Source organism: Macrobrachium nipponense, chromosome 11 (assembly GCF_015104395.2).
Source record: "Macrobrachium nipponense isolate FS-2020 chromosome 11, ASM1510439v2, whole genome shotgun sequence".
Classification (NCBI taxonomy): domain Eukaryota; kingdom Metazoa; phylum Arthropoda; class Malacostraca; order Decapoda; family Palaemonidae; genus Macrobrachium; species Macrobrachium nipponense.
This window is the reverse complement of record NC_061087.1, coordinates 85,423,695-85,444,885: the sequence shown is the minus strand read 5'-3', so window position 1 is coordinate 85,444,885 and position 21,191 is coordinate 85,423,695. Positions and strand designations below refer to the sequence as shown.

Here is a 21,191-nt window from a genome sequence, read left to right as displayed (position 1 = left end):
GTATTACAAGGAGAGTGATCTACATCTTTCAAACTTTGCCTCATAATCTTTTTATGATAAAATGCAATCACTGTTTAACAACGATTAACTTCGTGTAGGGAACACATTTAGATTTGCCTCGCCCAACCCATTGCCAAAGTCTCTCATCATTGATCGCTATATAGAATTTATATAATTTTGTATATAGGACTTGTCGCTGTGCCTGCCTCCTAAGTTACCGAGCTTTTGACGGCATGAATGCTGTGATAGATGACTAAATCGCTCGTAAATATAGGCGCATAAAAACATGCTATCTATTCCTTGACTCACAAACTCACAGTTACGGCTACAGAGGAAGTGACAGCAGAAAGAACCTGTGGGTGCTGCCCTCAGGCGAACTTCTCTACTATGTAGCAGCTGTTGCTGTCATAATGGATGCCAAAGACGATCTCCAGAGACACTACACTGAACACACAGAAGATATTCAGTGGTAAGAGAGGTTTCAGATGCATCTTTTTATATTTAGTAACATGTTTTGCGTGTTTCTAGGCCTATTTCATAATTTTCATCTTTATTGTCATTATTATTTAACAAGGATGTTAACTAAACTCATATGGGATTATTAAACAAACTTTTTTTTTTTCAGCATGGCTTTGCATCCGACCCGTGACTTGGTGGCCTCGGGCCAGAGAGCCTCCAGAGGAAACAGGTCTTCTGCGCATGTACGGGTTTGGAGTGCGCGCTCTCTGAACACTCTCCACGTTTTGGGCAGGAAGGAGCTGGGAGCTGGTATCCTGGCTGTGGACTTCTCGCGCAGGGTAAAAAGATTATTATCCACTTTTTGTTGTTAGTGTATTGTCAATTGAATTCGTTGTAATTTTACTTTAATTTATAAACATGTTCGTGTCTAGTTGTATTCACATATTAGTAGCTATGACTGCCTTTTCGTATTTGGCGAACAAATTCTCTTTTCAGAATAAGGGCGACTACCTTCTAGCCGTCGATGCTGACCGAGAGCACCTGCTGTCGGTCTGGACATGGGACAACGAATTGATCTTCGGGAGAGTTGCTGTAAGTGTGAGCTAGTCCTGTCCATTTTATAACCCGCTATTTACCATCGTACTCAATAATGTTGAAAAAAAAAATACTCTATAAATGCATCGAGACTGTTACAGAAAACATCCATCACTGAGCATTATATTCTGAAAAAGATTATTGTTGAAATTCTGAAGAAAAAGAAATTTAAACACACACATACAAACACACACACACACAAGAAACTTGTCAAAGAATTAAAACGAAATATAAAGCTGAAAACACATGAAGATCAGGTTGAAAAAATGGGGCACAATTGTTGAATTTTAATTATTGGATTGCTAAGAAAGATACCGCAAGGATAAACCTATCTTGAAAAAAAATCAAATTACCCCTACGTGGGTACAATGCGCTGTATGCTTGGAGATGTGGTTTCCTTACTTTATCTTTTTTATTACAGCAAAATATATGCATTCCTTTCATCCCCTTCCTACTTGTTATAGAAGGCTGAAATTTACCATTTGGTAGGTCAAGTAATATCGTCTACGCAGTGCAAGTTGCAAAGCTAGGCAACGCAGGCTCAGTGATTTCGGATCAAGACACATTTGTCCGAGGACCTGTTTGGAGATGCCTCTGTACCCTGCAAAGGGTTGAGTCCCCTCCTAGCTCATAAAAGGCTGTATTTGTCAAAAGAAAAAAAAAAAATTATGTAGTGTAATTTTTTAGGCTAGGCCACACAGGCTTGGTGAATTCAGATCAGAACACGTTTCCCCGTTGACCAAATTGAATATGCCATTACAACCTTGTGACTGGTTGAGTTGGAATACGTAAAGGTTTAGAAGGAGCTCCAATATCCGGTGATTTGATGCATTAAATTCTATCTACACTGTGGCTGGTCAAGTTGGGTTAAGTCAATTTGAAAATCCATGATATAGGTGGCCAATGGAAATGAAGCACATATTTGTTCAAATCTTTCAACAAAGCACCCAAAATATGGTTTAAAATTCTAAGTTTTTATGTTTACCATTAATTCTTATAGTCATTTATCGTACGTGAATTATATACAGACAACTTTTTTAAAGTGTCATTATTTTGTACCTTACTTGTGAGCTGTAGAAATAAAAGGCATTTAAAGATCATGCCAATTCTATTAAAATGTAAAAAAGAAAAAGAAAAAGGCGTTCATTTCGAAGGGACCGCATAAAGATGTTACAGAAATAAGTTTATCTCTCAAAAGTATTAATATATCTAAATATAAAACTGAAATATTTATTTAGTTAAAAGAAAACCCTCCAGAGAAATAACCAATGTTTTTTTTTTCTTTCAAGACTCACCAAGACCACGTATGGGGAGCGGCCTTCCATCCGCTTGACAATAACCTTATTGTCATTTATGGAAGAGGACTGCTCTCCCTCTGGGCGAGGAGGAAGGACGGGATCTTCACCAGGACGGACCTCATCGAGGTGAGTAACTGGAAGAAGCTGCCCTGGAAGAAAAACACAGAATGGGGAATAAACTAGAGATGAATGAGGAGTTAGAGAAATGGGGAGAAGTAAAGGGGAGTTTGAGTAAGAGAGGAAAGGGGGACTGTGCTAATGAAAGGAGAACAGCAATTCATTAATGTGAGATGGAATGGTGACCGAGGAAGAATGAAAGAACTGGTGGAAGAACTTTCCAAATGCAGAGAGAAAGAATTGGAAATTATTATCTGTAAGGGAGAGATGGATAAGTAACACAGGCATTGAAGATAATATGGGGGCACGTTAAACTGGGTAAGAACAGGTTAGGTGTTGATGAAAGGGAGATGAATTAGGTGGACATTGAAGAAGAATGAAGAATTTCAAGAAAGAAAAAATTCCAAGGAGGTACTGAGAATACAAAAAAAGGATTAATAAGAATAGTTATGATTAGACTAGGAGAGTTTGGGTAAGGAAGAACGAGAGAACCTGGTTAAGAACAGGATGAGAGCAATGTATGGAACGTGAGATGATTTACAGGACCAAAAATGAATAAAAGAGGTGTTGAGGAGGAAGACATGGATACTAATGAAGTGTAAGAAAGCAGTTTGGATTTAAGGAAGAGAAATGAATGATCATGCAATACTGACGCGATAAGAGGGATTCTTTTATGGTGATAAGGTGAATGATAAGCGGAGATGAGCTTTTGTATGTTCTCATTCAAACATTGTCGGAAGATATTCGGACTGAAAGCTGATGAGGACAAGACTTAGTGTCTTTGCGTGCGATTGGGTGAATAATAACCGATGAACTTTGTAATTCACTGTGAAACTACGTAAAGCAGTTTTCAAGGCGAACCTGATTAGTTATGTTCATGAACCTTTTGCCAGCGGTTACTTAGCATGACAAAACTGACAAGCAAGGAAGTTTTCAATTGAATAAAAAAATTACTTATCAATCTTTGGTAAAATTCTCACGTTCATCTTCCTTGTATAACTGGCAAATCCTTTGATTTCCTTCCACCACCTGCAACTTGCGCCTTAATTTCAACAGCTGAAGCCATTAAGAAATAAGAGATAATGATAATGAAGCTCCAGGTATAACATACATAACATCAAATTCGTCATACTCACTTAATAATTCACTGTACGATGATGAAAATCCTCCGGTATCCTCTCACCGGAAACTATTTTCCAAGACCATTAAAAAAGGACAAGTTGTAACTGGTAATGAAACTGTATAGAGACTACGAATCATTTTAATTTCCTCGTAATTGCCTGATTCTCCTCTCAGCAGGAAACTTCCGGAAGAACGATCATGTCCCTGGAATTCACCCTCAGGGGAGATCTCATCACAGGGGACCACGAGGGAATGATCTCCGTCTGGAGCATCGACCCCGATGGTGACTATTATGTCAAGAGAGAATTTCAGGTAGGTTTCTGTATTTACAGTATTCTTTTATTTATTTATCTATTTCTTTCCGCGGGTGGGGGTCCATCTACACTCAACAGTGTGTAATACTACTACTACTACTTCTAATAATAATAATCATAATAATAATAATAAGATTGACACGGAGGACCGTACATGTCATCGAAAACTTTCTGCCTTATATATGCTAAAGAACAAAATCAAGACATACTACCGTAAATTTTCTTGTCCAATATAATTATATCATTTATTTCGGCTCAAAGCCATCTATAGAGATTGACATGGCAAATACTTCGCAAAATGCAAATTTTCGATGCGCGGGACAGAAAAAAATGTGATAATAGACAATACAACACAGCAATTGCTAATATAATAATAGTAAAAATAATAATGATAATAATATCTCTTATCACAGCTCAGAGACATACACAGAGATAGGCAATACACACACACACACACACACACACACACACACACATATATATATATATATATATATATATATATATATATATATATATATATATATATATATATATAGACTAGACAGACAGATAGACAAATAGATAGATAGATAGATGGTACATAATATTATATTATTATATGATGTGCTAAAGTTAGATAACCGAAAGTTTATTATTGTCGATCCCCTGTCATAACAAATCTTACTCAACTAAGTATTTATGCCCCCTACCATAGCTTAAAGGCGCCAGTCAAGGTAATGCTGCGTCTATCGGATGTGCAATCAAGGTCCAATAACAAATATTAATTTCGTTATTAATGAAAACGTGCGTAAACTTCTACACTCACTAACCTGCCTAGATACCATTACCAATTAATATCATAGCAATGCCTAAGCGACTTGATTTCCGATTTTTAAGTGGTCACAAACCATCTGAACACCAGTGATAGTTAAACCTGTGATGACATTCTCTTCGCAGGCTCACATGTCAGCGGTGAACTGTCTGCAGTTGCTGAGCGAAGGCACAGTCCTTTCTGGCGGAGACAAGGACCGCAAGATCATTGCTTGGGACTGTGAGGAAGAATTCGAGAAAATTACGGAAACAAAGGTAAGAGAATTTGGCAATCAATATTTCTTTCCTAATCTTACTTCATAGACAAACCTACCCATATGCATGCAGTCACTATGCATCTATAAGTCAAGCATATAATATATGCTTACACGCACATGAAGATAAGCCAGTGCACGTGCTCTAACATTGTTAAGATTTTACCACAAGGTGCTGTAACCCTGAAACTGACTCGGTCAGCTAAGTGGCGCTATGGCTGAGTGGTGCATAGTAGTCTGACTTTTGCTCAAGTATTACCCGTCATGGTCACAGATATTGAAGTAAAGTAATAATTATTGTTTTAAGTATATTTTTTGCGGTTTCTCCTCGTATGAATGTGCTTATAAAAGCGAACATGATTTGAACTCGTACATCATCAGTGTTATCACTCATGACTCAGGATATTTTCGTGTTATCCTTATCGTCAAACTATAAACACTGCAAAGTTGCCAATTGTATTTGGCAACTGGTTCTCTCTTTGTTCACTATAATACTATTTGAAAACCATTTACAACTACTTAATTAGAAAATAGTATAAGTGTCAAGCACATTAGCGTGCACTACTTTAAGGAAAATGCTTTGCTTTTATAGTTAAGATAATGCTGGAAGTATTGATGAAATGGTCAAAATGGAAACGACATTTTGTAATGTTGCAACGTTTCTTGGCAAGGAGCGTCCTAGAAACAGTTAGCAACTGTTTGTAAGTCTACGTTGAAATCATAGTCCGTTTGTTATCTTCAATGAGAACTAAAGCTTATTCTTCTGATAATTATATAGTGGACAATGCAGCGTTGTCTTGTTATACAGCGGTGATGGGTTTATTGTCTGCATATTTATTAGTATATATATATATAATATATATATATATATATATATATATATATATACATGGAGATATATATTAAAGGTATTTCTTTACACTCAACATTGCTGCTGTTGAACGAGTAAGACAAGGGTGACCATGTAATGTGATTGCTCATTTTAAAATTTGTTTAGCGTTTCTTATTCTACGTGCCTTGCCATTTTCTCCTTATTTGCTCGTTAAAGTATTATGTTTATCGTCTCTTAGACTTCTAGATTAGTGTAAAAGGATTCTGTGGCGTAAAAGAGAAAAATAGCATGCTGAAGGATTCTTTGCCTACTGGAAATCCCAACACGCAAAAATAAAAGTTCAACGACATAGATTCCCTTTACACTAATGTACCAGTCGAAGAGACAATTAACGTGATACTTGAATAAACAAATGAGGATGCTTTAGTAAGGCGTACAAGGAAAGAAACGCTAAAACAAATGTTAACATAGGTGACAGACAATGGCTATCAAGCTTTAGTTTTATAGGTAAAATTTCTACCTTATTATGTGCTTCATTCAACATTATAGCGAGAACATTGCAGAAACTTTGATTGAAGGCCCAATGATGAATGGTTGCCACTTTCCCCACTGCTTGAACTATGAATAAACGCTACCTCTCCGTTTGCAGTTGCCGGAACAAGCAGGCGGTGTACGATCGTTATACCCACAAAGACCAGGTCACAACGACGGCAACATCTACGTCGGTACGACACGCAACATGATCCTTGAGGGTTCTTTGCAAAGGAGATTCAACCAGGTACGGTAATATATTGTCAGTCGACAACTTTGAAAAGGGTTTTGTAAGTGACATCATTCAAATTTATTAACTCCAGCTATGGAATACTATATGCAAATGACATATTTGAAAGGTTTAATCTCACAAAAGTAAAAATGGTAATGCAAAATGATGACACCTTGGAGAGGTTATGAAATATATCTCTGCTGGGATATTTTAAATGTTATATGAATCACTCACTAAAATGGTTACCATGCGTTGTTGGGAATCGTTACCACATGCGCCAAAATCACCGCAATCGAAACCCCAATGAGCAATATCTCCCCCACCCCCACACAAACGCAGGCGCGCGCACACACCCCGCCAATTTTATCCTGTTATGCATTTTATTTTGGCAGAGATGCCAAATACCATTCTTCTGTAAATTCGCTGTCCTCTGACACTGATATAATATCTTATAATTTTCAGGTTATATTCGGACACAGCAAACAGCTGTGGGGATTAGCAATGAACAAATCAGATGGGACTTTAGCAACAGCTGGTTACGACAAGCACATAGTTAAGTGGCATGAGAACCAGTTGGAATGGAGGATACAGGTAAGGAATCTTCTCACCTGGCGAAATAGATGCTAACAATGCACACACACACACACACACACACACACACATATATATATATATATATATATATATATATATATATATATATATATATATATATAAAGTATAAAAGGCCCATTAAAACACGTTGGTTTAAAGCAAAGGACTATAGAATCTGCACTGATAAAACAACAAGATAATAGGATCAACCATTCCAATGGAGCCTGGGACTCTGACCATATAGACGATATCTTCCTTAACGCAGCGATGAAGCGGATTAAGACAATTAACAGAACCAACGTCGGCTTACCGGTGACCCCAGCATCACCTAAGGGCATATCTCCCAATTTATATCTCGCTAATGTAACTCCTTCTGTCATTCACTTCTTGATAAGGGTAGGAGTTGGTCCACCAAAAATATAGTCCTTAGCTTTAAACCAGTGTGTTTTAATGGGCCTATTTTACTTGAGATAATTCTGTTTTAACAGGATTTATATATATATATATATATATATATATATATATATATATATATGTGTGTGTGTGTGTGTGTATATGTATGTATATATATATATATATATATATATATATATATATATATATATATATATAGCTAGGGCCACAGGAAAAATAAAAGAAGGAGTACCAAGCGCTTTCGTGTTATTTCAACACATTTTCGAAGTACAATGCTAATCACCGAGAACATGTAATAAACATAAAAGCTGAAAAAATTGAAACATAAATCTTCAAAGTCCTGTAAAAAGCCAGTACAGCAGGTACAAAACAGCTGTTTCTTTTTAATATATATATATGATATATACTATATATATATATATTATATATATATATATATTAAAAAGAAACAGCCTTGCAAATCTATTTAAACAACAAATGGGTCTAGTTTGTACGTACCTTGGCTCACATTCATCAAATCACTGTGATATTTAATCAACGCAGATTCAAAAACATTTCTACGAGTTATATTTTTACAATGTACATAATATATATATATATATATATATATATATATATATATATCTATATATATATATATATATATATATATATATATATATATATATATATATATATATATAGATTATTCGTAGTACGAGGAAATTACCGTCTGAAACCCTTTAAACTATAACTTTTTAAATAATATTAGCAGAAATTGCTTGAAGATACACGCACGCGTAGTACTACACGTTTATAAGTTTTAAAATGACCCTTGCATATATTCAAACGACTTTTGATCAATTCATCGGTTCCTAGAAAGTTTTTTGATAGTTTTAAAAGACTGATTGAGATGGAACCGGATATTGAAAGCTCTTTACAATTAATAACTAATGTAGTATTGTGATTTATAACAGAATTTTAATACCATTTAGCAAATTATGACTTCAGTACCAATCCCACTAGCATCTTCTGAAGTGGGATGACATCCATAAGATCACTGAATCAAAACTAGCCATGACATCCTTGCAGACATTCAACTCTCTCTGTAATCCTTCGTAATCCTGAAGGTTTAAAATAGCAAATGTTTAATTAACTTTAGTAAAAAAAACTTAAATGAGTAAATTTTTACTTTAACACCAACCCCATTCGTATCTTCTGCAATAGGATGAAATCCATAAGATCACCGAATCAAAATTGTCAGGGTCATCCTAGCATAAACGCATCACTGGCTATAAACTTTTGTAATCCTCCAGGCCCAGAGCGAGTGCGTGAGCGTAGCAGTGCATCCGATGGGCACCAGGATAGCAGCCGGGACAATTGACGGACACCTTATCGTCCTCAATGGACAAAGCGGGCAGCACGTCACAACTGTCAGGGTCTGCGGTTCTCCTCTCTCCTGTCTTTCGTATAATACAGGTGAGTTGACGTATCGGGAAAGAAATCAAAGTGGGATTCTAACTATGAATGATTTTCGTGCGTTCAAAAGTAGGATTCTTTTTTTAGGCATGATTCTCGTACATTCGGGGATTTACATGATGTATGGACTGAAGAATATGTTGGTGTTGTTCTTTATTGAGTTGGCTATATGCCAATATAGCATCATAATCCTGGGAAAGCCAGGAAAAGCGGAGAGTAGTAAGTCCCTTTTTTTTGTGGGGAGGTGGGGGGCCTTATGTTATTTGCGCTTGAAGTTGCATTTTTCTTGATGTTGCATTTTTTCTTTGTAAGCCATGTACTCGCAGGAACAGAGGTGATTACTGTCCACTGTGTTTATTTAGTATTATGTCTCTTTGTGGACAAATTTGTACTAATAATTGCATATTTTTTGTCAATAAAATAACTGTCTCAATAGAAATTCTTTCTCTATTCTCTAACCCAATAATACTTATTATTATTATTATTATTATTATTATTATTATTATTATTATTATTATTATTATTATTATTATTATTATTATTATTATTATTATTATTATTATTATTATTTTATTACTATTATTATTATTATTATTATATATTATTATTATTATTATTATTATTAATATTATTATTATTATAATATTGAAAACAATAGATTACAAAAGTGTTTTGTCAAATGCTGTCGAGATTAATAAGTAACTCTAAAAAACGAGTATAAGCAAATAAGTCTTTTATATAAAATTCACACGCAATAGTTACAAAATGCATCAAAAGGATGTAGCAGTTTACTTTGGGATTAAGAAAAACTCTCCTACTTCCTTGTATACCATATTTAAACATCTTACTCTGTTTTATTCTGTCTTGCATTTTAATACATTATTATCTATTTACTATTTTTTTTAGTAAGCGATAGCTACTCTTTTTTTTTCAATATCACCTTACCTCATCTTACTTCTTCCTAATGAGCACCGTATTCTTTGGAAGCTCAAATTTCAAGTCAGTGGCCCCTGTGGGCTTGTTCCATATGAATAGGGTTCATCTTTTTTTAAAAGAAAAGAAGAAAATGTACTCTTTGCCTTTTAACAGATAAAAAATTATATATATATATATATATATATATATATATATATATATATATATATTATATATATATTATATATATATTATATATATATATATATGTATATATATATATATTTTCTTCTTTTTTTTACGGTCAGCCGGAGACACTTTAGCAGTGGGGTCTCAGAACGGCTCCATTTACCTGTACAAGAGCACCAAGGATGGATACCTGTACACCAGGAACGGTAAAATGACTGGGACCCTTCCGCTCTCCGGCATCGACTGGAGTACTTCCGGTCGTTACCTGCAGACCGTCACTTCCGATTACGATATTGCTTACTGTAAGTATTTTAGCAGGGCGTTTGCTTACTGCGAGCTCTTTATGTGTATGTGTGTAATCTTTCAATACGGTATGTGTGTGTGTGTGTGTGTGCGTGTACGTGTACGTGTGCGCGTGTATATGTGTTTATAGACAAAGATTATCTTACTTAGTCTAATTGTATACCATTTCTTTTCCTTTTACCTCAACTAGTATATATCTATGGTTACTATTCAGTTGTCGTTTCAACGATGATATTTTCGATGTTTTCACCCCTTCTAGAAATAATCGAATACAACTGGCTTAGAAAGAAGACAGGTACGCTTTTTTATAATCAGCTCTGTAAGTTGTGTTTGTTTTTGAAAGCGGCGTTCGCTGTATAAATTTATTAATTGCATGCAAATGACACCAGTGCAGTGCTTGCTTGAAACACACTAACTGGCAAAAATAAACAAATGAATCAACTCGTACATTAATTTACACTCTAAAAAACGTAGGACACATTTTATCATTTAAATGCTTACAATTAAAGAAGTTGAATAAATTTGGTCATTGAATTTTCTACGTAAAATCCCACCGGTATCCATAATAATAGGAAAAGTCTTCTCTTAGACATTGCCTCAAGTCTCCAAGAGATTCCTGTTTCTAAGATAGGCTATAGACTCTCTTAGGTTTTCCTCTTCCTGAAAGAAGCAGAAAAGTCTATCGTTTCTAAAGCCCGATCCTTCGTCCCTCCTTCTCCTTTTCCTAGCTTTCTTCAGGCTTGGGTTGGTATTAAAAAAAAAAAAAAAGATTGCCTGTCACATGGCTCCCCTCCGCTCTAAGAAGATACGATAATAATATTTTTTTTATTGAAATAACTGTCACTTAACTTCTCCAGAGATCACAGCTACATCACAGTAATAGTTTTCCTCTCTCTCTCGCTCTCTCTCAGGGAGTCTGAGCGACTTATCCCGAGTCAAAAACGACCAGGACGTACGCAACGAGACCTGGGCGACTCAGACGTGTCCGCTAAGCTACATGGTTCACGGTACGTAGCCACAGAACGGTTCTTTTGCCCGCTCGGTTAGAACGTGGTAACGCGTTGAATAAACTTGGTACTTCTTCTAACGAGTAACTCATGTGTCATTGCATAAAGTACCGAGTATACGTTATGTGACATTTAACTTAATTTCACGTTATAATATCTTACATAGGCAATAATCTACGAAATATTATAGAACAATTTATCTTTTTACATTTAGGCAATCTTCATCCAAGTGTTGCTATATTTACTAACTATTATGGATGAGGTTAACTTTGCAGAAAGGAAATCAGTCTGACATTTTCATTTCATGATATTGTCCTTTTATTGTCTTCGCAAGCATTCATACATACATTCATAACTGCTTTCCTTGCAGTGTTTACTTACATATATAAATTTGTGGCCCGAAGATGTGTTAAATACACGCAAGTACTTGGCACTCAGTCTTTTCATTTTGAACTTTCCCAGTAGCTTCAGCTAATAATACATACATACATACATACATAAGAGAGTCAGTTCAACTGCAAGCTAACACACTATAGGCATATTAGCCTACGTACATAATATTCACTTTGCCTGACCACCACCTCCAACCCGTTTACCGGTTCGTTCACTTTCTAACTTCTTGTCTTGTGTGCCAAGGCGTTTGGAGCGGCGGCAGGGATGCACCTCTACAGGTCACCTTGGACAGATCCCCTCGGGGGGATCTCGTGGCAGCTGGAGATACAGATGGTTTCATCAGGCTTTACAGGTGGGTTGGACGAGTGCCCTTTGTAATGATTCTTCCTCTTTATGTCTTGTTTTTGTCGTAGAGCAGAAAATTTTCTGGGTCGAAAGGAATGTGGAATATCTGTTGCCTTGTGATTCGATTGATTTCACCTCAGAACTTAACTGCCTCTTCGTACAGCAACCAGTCATAAGTTAGATAAGTTTGAAAAATGCTAGAGAATTTAATAACGACGTCTCTCTCTCTCTCTCTCTCTGTGTTGGAGAATTAAATGGATTTTGATTTTTCTTTTCGTGCTGCACTCTCTCTCTCTCTCTCTCTCCTAGAGAATTTGATGGATTTGATTTTTCTCTTCGTACTGCGGTCCGTCATAAGTTACATAATGCAAAATACTAGAGAAATATATTGTTGAGCTTTCTCTCTCTCTCTCTCTCCTAGAGAAATTAATGGCTGTAGATTTTTTCTCTTAGAGTCGCAAACTACTTGTTGTTATTTACTCCTAAAGTCAAAATAAATCTTCTTATGATTTTCCCTTGTAATATGAAAACGCTGAAGAACTGCTGTTGGCTACAGTTCCCTTTGCCTCTCTTCCTGTCTCAGATCGCTTGATCACTGAGTGTATAATGAATTTCCTTTGATAAACGTTCAATACATTCTGGAAGGGTCTAGAATTTGCCTCTACCACTGTGCCATATTCTTCCGAGTATGAGAACCGTAATCTAGAAGAAACCAGAACATGTAGATTGTAACTTTTTCGTTTGTGTGTTTGCTCACTCGCAGACTTTTGTTTGAGTGTGTTTTCATGCTCTCGTTTGTGAAGGGAAGATAACTTTAAAACAGGTAAATGAATTATCAAGTATGATAAGATTAGTAAGACGTGTATGAGACCTGTTTCAAAAGATTAACGTTTATCTGATGTAACATGCTGAGATTCTCTCTCTCTCTCTCTCTCTCTCTCTCTCTCTCTCTCTCTCTCTCTCTCTCTCTCTCTCTCATAGTAAAACTATTGAAGCATTATTAAAGATATCTTACATATATATATATATAGTATATATATATATATATATATATACATATACATATACATATATACATATATAGTATACGTGTGTATGTAAGTGTATCCTTTACTTCTTTCCATTTACTGCCAAGCTTTGGAATACTCCTTCTCCTTCTGTGCATCCTTACCTACAATGCTCCTTACTGAAAGATGCGCGTCTATCGTTGCAATCGAGTCGTAAGCTGCTTAGTTTTCCTTCCTTACGTTTCTTGTTTCCTCTGAAATTTCATAACATTCAAGCAATTGCTTTTCACTAAATAGTTAATCATTTCGACAGAATCCACAGGATTTAGTGTTTCAAATATTTTAAGTACTAAAGCCAAGATGCGTAAAGATAAAAAATATAAAAAAGGAAGAGAGAAGCGTAAAGTTTAAGCCATGAAGGAAGTAACGATCTTTTGGCGATAAAAAGATAAGTAGACTGATACCCAAAACATTAAGATAAACCGAAGAATGCTTCAAAGTGAAAGATCTAAAACTACCTTTCCGTTTCAGGTATCCTGTGCTGAGCAGCCGAGCAGGTTATCACGAATACAAAGTTTATACATCTTACGTATCGTGCGTGAGATTCTCTTACACGGACAACTACCTCTATACCATTGGCGACACGGATGCTGCTCTCATGCGCTGGCGAGTCACTTAGCACAGACATCGGACGCGCTTTGCGCGCCGCCGCTAATAGACCAATGTAACGAAGAGAAAACTTTGTGTCTGGGAGACACGATTTTCCTCGTATGAAGCCTGGCTTCTTGTTGATTGCACGTTTAATCAAAGCCTTTGGTGAATTTTGAACTCGTCTGAAGTTCTACCGAACTTTAATACTCTGTCCCGAACATTGTTTCGAAACTTAAAACTCAGACTATGAATTTGTGCTGACATTGCTGTTTCATCGGAAGAGGATTTGATGTGGCTGACTTTGTTATCAATCAAGCCACAAAATCACACTGTTTACGAAGGTTTCCCAATACCAGGACTACACACAGATAACCACCTATTTTTTTTTTTTTTTTTTTTTTTTTTTTTTTTTTTGCATGTTGGTTAAACCTTTGCTTGCCCTGTGATAAGGTTATTTGGTGCAACTTATATTTGTAACAGAAACACGTATGTGGAACAATATTGTGTGAATCCAATGTTTTCCCGTTTATTAAAATCATGAGGAAAACTCGGTGATTGGGATACATATAATTTAGCAAAAGTCACACACACACATATATATATATATATATATATATATATATATATATTTATATATATATATATATATTAGTTTGAAAAGTACAAATAGTTGCAAAATATATCTTTGGATGAATGAAGGTAGTCGTCGCTTCAGTGGATTGCAGTGAGACAACGCCGAGGTCAGACGTTATGAGTAGAAACTCTTCATTTTTTTGTGGAAGTATTTTGCGAGGAAAATATTTTTTCTTTAATTCGTGTTCGTAAAAGCACGAACATGTCCTAAATTTTCTCCCGTCCAGAACGACATTTGTAACGTTTTGATAATTATTAAGGCAAATTCTTTTCAAACAGGTTGAATGTAAATTATTTCATATGTACATATTTGTATATATTATTATACCATATTTATATATATTTATACTGTGTGTAAATAAGGTATAAGCCACGGAGGAAAGTGAAACACTGGAGTAGCCTTCGTGGGCTTATACCTTTATTTATGCATTTATCACGTTCCAAACTTTCATGATTCAGTTATACATATATGTGCGTGTGTATTTAACATATATATATATATATATATATATATATATATATATATATATATTCTATAAAAACGCTCCATAATTACATAAGACATTCTCTAGATAATGATTAACTGAATCAAGACAAGACCATGTTACCTATGAATTGGAAGATATCAAAATATAAGGCAAAAACTAACAGAGAAAGAGGAAATAAAATCTCTACTGCATACAGTAGAATTCCGGATAAAAAGATTCATAACTTTTTTTTTCCTCGCAAATAAGCTTTTGCTCTAAAAGGTGGCTACAGAGCAAAAACAGACGACTCACTGCCTTACAATTATACCGCAAAAGGGATGGATCCCAAATATATTAACGTCTACAGCATTTGAATGAAATTTCACTCAACAGGTCACCTGCAAATTCATATTATGAATATAGATCTGATGTAGGATAGGTCACAGACGTTACTAATTCAGAATGAAAAGTCATTCTGCAGTTCATCTCCACTTTGATTCAAATCTACAAAATCAGCCTTCAAAACAATGGCACTTCGAATTTTAAAAATTAGCATTTTTCCTGCAGGTCACCTTCACTCAAAATTCAGAGTAGTTATTCAACAGGTCCATCTGAACACGACTTCAAAATAGGAATTCGTTCAACAGGTCATCCGTACTACAAATTCCGAATGTGAATTAATTGAACAGGCCAATTATCAAGAATAATTAACAAGTCAATAATGCTATTTCAAAAGGAATATGAACTGGAAATTCAGTTACCAAACGATTTTCACAAGGGTCACATGATGGATTTATAGCATTAATCCAATATATCATTTAAACTTTAAACTCTAATCAGTTCAAAATCAAAGATGAATTCGAGAGGTGCCATTTACCTTCACGTTCAAGGAGAATTTGCTATATAAACTATTTCTTTATTTTATTTAATGATGGATGTGGCTTGCATTAGCACGGTGTAGGAGATGTCTTTGGATCATTCGACAAGAGCTAGAATCTTTTAAATGACATTTTATAGAAAATGCGAATGCTTACTGAGAATTTTATAGGAATTGTAATAAATGTGAAGATCACTTGATAGGAACTGTGAATACACGACGATCGTATAGAGGAACTGTGAAGTCGTACTGAGATGTGAACAGTAGGTTAATGAATACGAATGCGTAATTTTCTCGGAAATGTGAACAAGTCCAGATAATCTAACAAGAATGTAAAGACATCAAACTAAATTGGCAGGAAATATGACTACTTGAAGAACACTTGGCAGGAACAACAAAGTCGCAAAGACCAGTTGGAAGGAACTATGAACACGTTTATAGAGTCTAACTGGACGAGAACCGTGAATACGCATAGATTAATTGACAGGAAACGTGATGTGTGGATAATTTAAGAAATTAAACGAAATCGTGGAAATTAAAACATTTAAAACGAACTGTGAATCCTTGAAAATCATTTGACTGCAACTGTGAATATTTATAGAAAGTGTACAGAAATATTTTGTTAATTGCCTTACCTTCATCGCTTAGGACAATATATAAACAAGCGTTTAGATAGTCATCTTGGATATATGTTATAAATATAATCAACAAGAGTATTTTAGAATACAGATTTCATCGAGCTTAGATGCTGTAAATGAAAGCATGCTGTTATTTTAGTCTAGAAAAGAAGATAGTTTTGAAAATGTAGCTAATGAGCACAATTTATGAATTTTCACAAAGTGTCGCTGCACTACCCGCATAATTCATTCGCATCGATTATATACTGTGTATATAACTAATACATTATACATCAAGCAAAAACTCTGTAAATATCATAAATAGATTGTATTGACAGAATAAGTTTAGTTTCAGATCTGTTAAGAAAAGAAAATCGGTGTTTAAAAATACTGGAGTAAAAGGCTTTAATTAAGGTCGCCCTTCCGGTTTCATACATGTACTGTTTTGGATAGTAGGTAATTGTACACGTCCCGAACCTTGATATGAGTGAGAAATTATGCTTACATTGTTCGTTTTCGTATCAGTTTAATTAATTTTTGGAAGTGTGTCTTGGAATTTAAGAAAAAGGAATTTAGGTCAAAGGACACCAGTGCGATATCTTTCCAGATACTATATAACAAGCAGTCATTACTGAAGACATCATTGAGGAAGACCAGACTCATTAAGGCAGTACTATAACACGAGCACGAAGATACCCCATATCAAATGAAACACAAGTATAGAATGATATCGTTTTCTTGGCCCAAAATGTACTTTAATAGATTCATATCAACCGTGCAATTGATGTCTAGGCCAGTCCCTTACGACTCTCCTGATTGGCTGTTGATAAGCCAATCACAGAGTCTGGAAATTCCCAGTCTCTCTTGAGAGTTCACAAGAATAGGATCCATGTTCCACCTCTCCTGAGGAGTACGTCTTTCAAAATTATCCCTCAGGAGAGGTGGGACATACATCCTGCCTATGTGAACTCTCTCGAGAGACTGGGAGTTTCCAGCCGTGGGATTGGCTTATCAACAGCCAATCAGGAGCGTCGTAAGGGACTGGCCTAGACATCAAATGCACGGTTGATGTGAATCTACTATGGCATGACTATGGAAAAGAGATGCTATATTGATTGCTCGTGTGACTCAGCCTACAGATTTCGACATTCAATAAATCGGTGCAAGAAAGTTGAACGGGGAAACCAGAGAAGTGAATCGGTATGAAAATATCCTTGATTTTTTTACGATAATGGTTTAAACCAGGGGTGGGCAAACTTTTCAATGCAGGGGCCACAGTAAAAAATTCTCAGTTTTATAGGCCGCATAGTATATTAAACAAAATAATAAATGATTAAAATAGACAAAATAAAAGGCTTTTAAAGAAAGAATGCAATTCATTTTTATTAATTAATATTCTAAAGTTCTGTAGAAGATTTACATGAAATGTATTTATTTGAAAGACAAAGTAACTCCGTTGGAAAACTACTTTTATTGATTAATATTTGAGACCTTGTTTTAAGGAAAAAGCAATGATTTATATTAATTAATATTATAAAGTAGAAAAACATATTTGTTTGAAAAACAAAATAACTGTTTAAACTTGAAGAAACGAAAAAGTTATTGATTAATATTCTAAAGTAGAAACGTCAAATAAAACACATATATCAAAAACAAAGTACCTCAATTTTAAAGTAGGAACTTCACATGAAACATTCTTTTTTTTTTAACATTTGGTGGGCCTCATGAATTCCTTTGGTGGGCAGCATGCGCCGTAGTTTGTCCACATCTGATTTGAACGTTTTGGGTGACAATGATCTAATTGCTTTGGCTGAAGATGGTATTACAGTTTTGTCTAAAAACGGTCTTTTAGTTTTAGGTGGCAATCATCATATTGCTTTGGATGACAGTGATATTGTTTTGGATGAAAATGAGCTTAAAAACTCTGGATGAAAAATGCCTTTTAGATTCGGATGAAGAATGGTGTTGCTGTTTTGCATGATAGTGATCTTCCATTTTCTGGATGACAACGGACTTTCATTTTTTTATGGGAAGAATGGGCTTGCTCAGTGGGTGATATATGTTATAGGTTTGGCATGGCAACATTTATGTGTTGGCCTAGTGTATATGTATGTACGTCTGTGGGTATGTTCGTGTGGAGTCGTGCTTATCGAAAATACCGATTCTGTTACTTAATTGTTGGTTCAGCATTTGTCTGTTGCTATTTACATTTGTTCTTGATCTTATTTCTTGTATTAGGAGGAAATAAATTCATCAGAGTAACGAAAAAACGTCCAAAATATTTACAGAATTGTCCTCGTTGGATAAAGAGTAATAACTGCAATAACCTATAGAAGTCTTATCCTCATTAAATTTGAAGATGGAATATCAATAATTATCTGACGAATCATATCGTTTGAAAACGAACTGAATCCAAAGAAGGGGGAAGAAATAGCTTCAAAAATCATTTATTTCCCCTGTTATAGTTTACGTTTCGACAGATAATATACCCTCCATTCCTACTTTACACCAAAGCTTTGGTTTTGTTGGGAGGTGCGCTACTGTGATATAGTGAAGAAAGAGAATTATGAATAAAAACTATTATCTTTTCTTGGAGAGTTTTATTGCGTCCGTCCTTTAAAATAACGTTCTTAGGCATTAGAACACTAGATTATTTTTTATAAAACAAAACCCATCTTAACGAGCAATTTCATGCCATCGAGGAAAAAAAAAAAAAAACTCCAGACGGTGGGAGCTTCGTTAGTATGAAAGCGAATTACCTTTTTCTTTATTTTTCTTTTTTAGAAATAAAGTGTTGTAATATTCGGGAAAAAACAGGAGTAGGGAAACAATGCCATTTCCGGTCAGCACATCTAATGAAAGAGAATGATATAAAAGGAGGAAACAGTTGGGTGGGTATATACCCAGTGATGTAGCTATTATAGATAGCTCTGTGTTTCCTTTTTCAAACATAATGCGTTCGTAAGAGATAAAATAACGCAACTGTAAGTGAAAATGTAAAGTTACCACTAAATCACATTCAATATATAACAATTATAATGATAAAGAACACAAGGCCTTCTAAATCTAAAAACAATCTAGGAGTGAATTGCAGACTGATTCATCCATCAGTCTGTTACTGAAAATAAACAAGATACGAAATATCATTTAGAAATGAACCTCTAAGGTTTAAAAAATAGATAAATAGAAATAAATAAATAAATAAATGTCTCATTTACTTCAGCCCTTCGTTAGACTGATTATCTTAAAAAAACACGGTTCTTGCCACACTTCAACAGACGATGTAAACAGTCAGATAACTGACACTGTTTATCGTAGTGAGCGTGAAAAAGAACCGCAACGTTGGGGCTTGGTGGGTGGGGTAGGCGGGTGGGCAAGGGGTGGGACATATTAACAGGGTAAGGGCTTGTGCCCTTTTGTGGGTGGGCATAGCAGAAGAGAAGCAGGTAAGTTCTTATGAGAATATGTCAAGAGGTGGGGCTCTGGAGAAGGGCATGGAGTGGTATCCGTATTTGGGGCGGGCCACTGGATGGTCTTGTCGTAAGATGTAGCGCTAGAGAAGGGAAGAGATGAAGGAGCTTCTGAGGATGGAATTATGGGGGTCCAAGAATTGGAGGTATAGTTAAGTGGATACGTGAAAATGGTTAAGGAACACGTTGACGGTTGAGCATCTGAACTAGGCCAGGAAGGGGTGGGGCGCTGGAGAGGGTTGGTGCCACCATTTTGTGGGTGGGCCAAGTGGTGGGGCACTGGAGATGAGGCACTGAGGAGGGGCCGAGGGGTGTGGCCCAATGATGGGAGAGGTGGTGGGCCGTCCTCGGCCTAGAATGGAGCTGGACGTGCCACGCTCGCTCGGGCCCGGACTGTGAATGCGTTCGAAACACGTGACGGGTGTCATGCGACCTTGAACTCCCCTAAACCTGTTCTCGACCAGTGTCATCGTACTCTGCGGACTGCAGTCAATCGACACCTTTCTCCGCACTTGTAAACAGACGATCAATATCCACTCTTTTTCAGCTGTGATTCATCACGTACGCAGCGGCAACCGTCTGCAACGTGATAATAGTAGTACTGCGTAAGGAAGTCTTCAAATGATCGATACACAGTCGTCATTTGTAAGTATGTTTATTGTCCTTTAAAAAGAAGTTTGAGATTTCCGTTAATCTGTCGATTGTCATGAGTACTTATAGTGCCATGACTCCTGATGGCTCGTACGTGCTCGGCACGGTACATATGACATCTGTCGGCTAATATCGCCTAATGCCTCTCTCTCTCTCTCTCTCTCTCTCTCTCTCTCTCTCTCTCTCTGATCTCCTCTCTCTCTCTCTCTCTCTCTCTCTCTCTCTACTCCCGAATAATGGGGTCCAAAGATATATATAGAATCAATCAATCCCGAATAATGGCAAGATACCTATTTACATTGGAATGGAAAAAGGCGAATCTCCCGCGAAAATATGTAATGTTTATGTTGATTCTGACAAACTGAAAAAAATATGTCTATGAATTATTTGGAGAGTGATGTTCATCATCCATTGTGTCTAGTAATACAACCACGGGACGGGAGCTATAATAGTAGGAGGCAGCTGCTACGAACAGATGACACCTGCGCAAATGTTTCTTGGTCACTCGTGGTGATCACAATGAAGCAAACAGCGGTGCTACAGCACAATTCTATTGTTTATAGTTTATCATGGATTTGCGTTCGTTTATAACATGGCCAACCTTGTAAAAAAGCATGACTTGAAAACCTTATAA

The 21,191-nt window shown here is 36.0% G+C and overlaps 2 protein-coding genes across 2 annotated transcripts in view; both read left to right on the top strand.

Moving 5' to 3' along the window:
* The window catches only part of LOC135209313 (echinoderm microtubule-associated protein-like CG42247), a 139,406-nt gene extending 125,207 nt beyond the window's left edge, over positions 1 to 14,199 (top strand). The window contains exons 11-23 of the mRNA XM_064242021.1: positions 320 to 469; positions 626 to 797; positions 955 to 1,050; positions 2,343 to 2,477; positions 3,768 to 3,902; positions 4,844 to 4,972; positions 6,453 to 6,581; positions 7,029 to 7,157; positions 8,870 to 9,032; positions 10,256 to 10,438; positions 11,351 to 11,446; positions 12,083 to 12,191; positions 13,723 to 14,199. Of these exons, the coding sequence (XP_064098091.1) occupies positions 320 to 469; positions 626 to 797; positions 955 to 1,050; positions 2,343 to 2,477; positions 3,768 to 3,902; positions 4,844 to 4,972; positions 6,453 to 6,581; positions 7,029 to 7,157; positions 8,870 to 9,032; positions 10,256 to 10,438; positions 11,351 to 11,446; positions 12,083 to 12,191; positions 13,723 to 13,870 (1,774 nt within the window). The 3' untranslated portion in view covers positions 13,871 to 14,199. The remainder of the gene's footprint in view (positions 1 to 319; positions 470 to 625; positions 798 to 954; positions 1,051 to 2,342; positions 2,478 to 3,767; positions 3,903 to 4,843; positions 4,973 to 6,452; positions 6,582 to 7,028; positions 7,158 to 8,869; positions 9,033 to 10,255; positions 10,439 to 11,350; positions 11,447 to 12,082; positions 12,192 to 13,722) is intronic.
* A 6,073-nt stretch (positions 14,200 to 20,272) lies between these two features.
* The window catches only part of LOC135206812 (terminal uridylyltransferase 7-like), a 294,251-nt gene continuing 293,332 nt past the window's right edge, over positions 20,273 to 21,191 (top strand). Inside the window, exon 1 of the mRNA XM_064238310.1 lies at positions 20,273 to 20,551. The gene's annotated coding sequence lies outside the window, so the exon portion shown is untranslated. The remainder of the gene's footprint in view (positions 20,552 to 21,191) is intronic.